Source organism: Mus pahari, chromosome 23, assembly GCF_900095145.1.
Source record: "Mus pahari chromosome 23, PAHARI_EIJ_v1.1, whole genome shotgun sequence".
Lineage (NCBI taxonomy): Eukaryota > Metazoa > Chordata > Mammalia > Rodentia > Muridae > Mus > Mus pahari.
The window spans coordinates 28,544,942-28,549,517 of NC_034612.1; the positions used below are offsets into that span (position 1 = coordinate 28,544,942).

The following is a 4,576-nucleotide window of genomic DNA, read 5'->3' on the forward strand; positions in this document are numbered from 1 at the left end:
GGTGATCGTAAGCAATGACCAGTGGAAGACAGAACCTGCTCTGGCTTTTCAGGGCAAAGGAATCAGATTTATAATAAATGTATAGTAATCCTTTTGTGAACCTACATTTTTGCTCCTAAAACAGAATATGAAGCCTGTGTTTTGTGGGTAGATAGTGAAAGAAAATCTTTCCACCTCACATAATGAGATGTGGTATCAGATGGTGTGTGTAAAATTAAAGTTATAAAGGAATAGGAGCTCAGGTTAACAACACAGTTAAAAATTAATGTGCCAAACAGTAGCCAAGAAGTAGGTGAATAACTTCTTTCCATGTATTTCTCAAAAGTAGAAGCAGTGAAGGAACATGACTTAGGGATGCCTTAAATGTTTGTGTAAAATTTCCCTCATTAAGCTGAAGAGTCATGAAGAAACTCCACAATTATATTTGAACTGAATAAACAATATATTTGATTTAAGGATGGTGATGGTTTTTTATATTGTTTTAGGTGTTCTTGAAGTGTATACTCCAAATGAGAGTTACCTGGAAAATCCAGAGAGTCATATGTGGCCAGTGGGAAGCATCAACAGAAATCTTTCAAATAAAGAGATGATTGAAGTAGGTAAAATGTGAACATGAATACATCCTTCACATTTTTATTGTGGACATAAGGAGGACTGCTCACAACAAAGGAGACTAACCTGTGGCAGAAAGTGTGTGTAGTGAGCCTAATGGGATGCTAACTAGTGACGAACCTGATAATATAACTGATAAACCCCTCTGGCACCCTGAATATCTTATTCTCCCTAACAAGGTTGAAAGTTCACATTATCATATTTATAACGTTTGGCTGGGGATATCATTTACACAGAGACAATGTTATTGATACCTATGATACCTAAAAAGTTTTATATTTAAGAAACTGCTAGTTTCATGGATTGGAAGTCTTTTTTTTTTTTTTTTTTTTTTTTTTGATTGTTTAAAATTAACTGTGCAAAACATATCTCATATAAGGGAAATATTGCATATAACCAGACACAGAATAGAACATGGTAAAGGATGAGATAGCTGAACAGTTAAGAGCATGAGCTACTCAATCACATAACAGGAGTTAGGTTCCCAGCACACATTTTGCGACTCTTAACTAGCCTGCAATTCCAGCGCCAGAGTAATAAGACATCTCTGCCTCTGTAGGTGCCTGCTCCTGAATGCACATACCTCCACATGTATGCATGCTTTAAGTGGTAGAAAGAAATTAATCTTATTTTAAGTGGCAAGTTGCACAGCAGGNAAAATTGTGAGTTTATTTACTGTAAAACTTTTAAGATGTTATCCTCACAGAACATTAGTAAGTGCATGCTAGAAAAAAGCCCCATTAGTAGAAAACCTTGACAGATTCTTTTGTCTCAAGGCAGAAATGAAGGTTCAACTGGAACTTCACCGAGGTACAAAACCCTATGAGTGTAAACCGTGTATGAAAATGGTGAGCCTGGCCTCGCAGTGCAGCAAGCAGCATGCATACTATCCCAGTGTGAAACCCTACGAATGGAAGGAGTGTCAGAAAGCTTTCTGTTACAAGTCAGCGCTCACTCAACACCAAAGAACTCGTACAAGATTGAAGATCTATCAGTGTACAGAATGCAGGAAAGCTTTCCCCTCCAAATCAGAACTCACTGTGCATCATAGAATTCATACTGGTGAAAAGCCCCATGCATGTGAAGAATGTGGGAAAGCTTTCTATCGTAAGTCAACCCTTACAGTACATCAGAAAACTCATAGAGGTGAGAAACCTTACGAGTGTAAAGAATGTTGGAAAGCTTTCTATTATAAGTCAACCCTCACTGAACATCAGCGAATTCATACCGGTGAGAAGCCTTATGTGTGTAAAGACTGTGGTAAAGCTTTCTTCTACAAGTCAAACTTAACTCGCCATCATAGAACTCATACAGGTGAGAAACCTTATGAATGTGAAGAGTGCAGGAAAGGTTTCTCCTCTAAGTCAGAGCTCACTTCACATCATAGAACTCATACCGGTGAGAAGCCCTATCAGTGTGAAGAATGTGGGAAAGCTTTTTACTGCAAGTCAACCCTTCGTGTACATCAAAAAATACATACAGGTGAAAAGCCTTATGAGTGTAAGGAATGTCAGAAATCTTTCTATTATAAGTCAACTCTGACTGAACATCAGAGAACTCATACAGGTGAGAAGCCCTATGAATGTAAAGACTGTGGCAAGGCTTTCTTCTACAAGTCACAGTTAACTCGCCATCATAGAATTCATACAGGTGAGAAGCCTTATGAATGTGAAGAGTGCAGGAAAGCTTTCTCCTCCAAGTCAGAGCTCACTGCTCATCACAGAACTCATACCGGTGAGAAGCCCTATGAATGTAAAGAATGTGGCAAATGTTTCTGTCGCAAGTCACACTTAACTCTTCATCATAGAATCCATACAGGTGAGAAGCCCTATGAATGTAAAGATTGCAGAAAAGCTTTTTTCTGCAAGTCAGGACTTGCCCGACATCTGGGAACTCATGCGCATGGTACTAACACAAAGAACAGAGAAAAGCATTTTCCTGCAACTCACAGCTCAGTCAATTTCAGAAATGATATACAAGTTAGAAACCCTGTGGCTATAAATAATGAAAAAAAACTCTCTACTATAAATCATTCCTCAGTCCATATGATGGACTTCTTAGAGTTGAGAAGTCCTATAGATGTACATAATGCAGGAAAACTTACCTTGTTAAATCATACCTCATTCAATGTGAATGAACTCAGGTGAGACATGCTAATAACAGAGAAGGCTAGGAAGCATGCGGTCATCCAGGATCACTTGACATCAGAGAATGTCTGTTGAAAGATTACAGCAAAGAACTGCCACAAGGGAGACTTCTTAATCTCAGAAGACCATTTTTGTCTGGAAAGAACATAGGAAAGCTCAACTGTAGTTGTCTAAATGTAAGCAACTTAAACATGAAAAGAAGCTTATGACTTAAAAGCCAAAAGTTTTGAATGGTGACTTGGGTCTCTGATGAAACCTGCAATGAAAAGCTCTGAGAATGTATAAAATGTATAGACTACTGTATACATGCTAACCTTGAAAAACAAACACTTAAGGGACCCTTTTAAAAAACAGGAAAATTTTGATGTCAGACCACAGTCTGCATCAAAAAAGTTATACAGGTGAGAGACTGTACAAATAAATCTGTCGTGTATAGTGGCACTTGCTTATGTTCCATTTCAATGACACATAGATATTCAAGACTAGGGAACATCATATTCTCTCCAACTCTGGGTAGGCCTAGAATGTTACAAGGGCGTGTGTAGAAATGTGATATGGTTCAGAAGTGCTGTTGAGTTATGTTAGAAATGACTGATTCTGTATCTCTTAGGAGGCATTGGCTTGTTTTGTAGGACTAGCAAAGTCACTGGTGATCTGTGTTTTCTGATTCTCATCTCACAAGAGAAAATGTGGTAAATCTTCTGATAAAGTCATTTTAGTCTGACAGTCAACAATGTAGGGGTCCAGATATTAGCAGTACTTATTTCCTGATCTCAGAGAAATGATGGCTAAAAGTGGTAACATGTACATCACATTAGCAGCACAGGAGAGGTGAAGGTACATGGGATTTGTACCACAAATTGCAAATAAGGGAATCTAGACCAGTGCTTAAGATAACAAACCAAGTGAGTATTAGAGCCAGGATCAAATATCCTATCTCATTCAGCTCAGTGTTGCTTGCACTAACCCTGCACCATTTTATTTGACCAAATTTATACAGCTTGATGTTAGTGGATGAAAGGAGAACAATTTTCATTACCATTTTCCAACTCTGGGAGAAGAGAATCTAAATAATAGTGTCCTGACTCTTTTAAGCCAAGCAACAGCCATCTCAGAGAATTCAGTCGTGCCCCTTTGCAAAAGCTCATCCCAGCTGGGCTTATTGATGGTTTATACACTCTTCTCCTCCCAGCATCCAACTGCTCCCTACCAACTGGCAGCTCTGCAGACTGCCTGGGGAAAAGATTTAGAGTAAGTGCCAGGAAACACTAGGGAAGGAGCCACATCCTCCATCTATGTTGTTTTGGAAAATATCCCATTCCTGCTGAGTAAGTCATTCCAGATGTCACCCACTAGGGCTGGTGTACGCATACCTTTGTAAGTAACCCTTACTCACGCTCTGTAAGGAAGCCAAATAAAGTCATTGGTTTATTTATGAACTTTGGAATCATGGCTCTGTTTGTCATTAGTATCTTAGGGGAAGGGGTAGAGATTGCTTTACATCTCCCCCCAGGGAGGAATTTATATCAACATGGAGTCACCATTAGCATGCCTCTGTATCTTTGTGAAGGATTATGTGGATGTGAGTGATCCTGAAGTCAGAGCTATGGAACAAGGAGTCTGTCCCAAAGGCTTAGGAGGAAGTCTCAAAATCTCAGTACATAGAAAAAGTCCTTCCAGAAGAGTCTCAAATCTGAGCTTATGATCTAGGTGCATATTGTCTGCTTCTCAGAATGACATGATCTTGACAAGATACAAACCACCCAGCCTTTAAGATGTCTTGAGTGTACAGAAGTATGAAATTTTCACTGACTTAG

At 39.0% G+C, this 4,576-nt stretch overlaps 1 protein-coding gene across 3 annotated transcripts in view; it reads left to right on the forward strand.

Annotated features, from left to right (window-relative positions):
• Window positions 1-4,070, forward strand: part of LOC115062398 (zinc finger protein OZF-like) — an 18,657-nt gene extending 14,587 nt beyond the window's left edge. For 2 of the 3 annotated variants that reach the window (XM_029533748.1, XM_029533749.1), the window contains 2 exons: window positions 486-595; window positions 1,389-4,070. In XM_029533748.1, coding sequence (XP_029389608.1) covers window positions 486-595; window positions 1,389-2,759 — 1,481 coding nt within the window. In that variant the 3' untranslated portion in view covers window positions 2,760-4,070. Of the gene's footprint in view, window positions 1-485; window positions 596-1,388 lie in introns of those variants that run through there. The other variant, XM_021222628.2, reaches the window with a different exon arrangement.
• The last annotated feature ends 506 nt before the right edge of the window (window positions 4,071-4,576 follow it).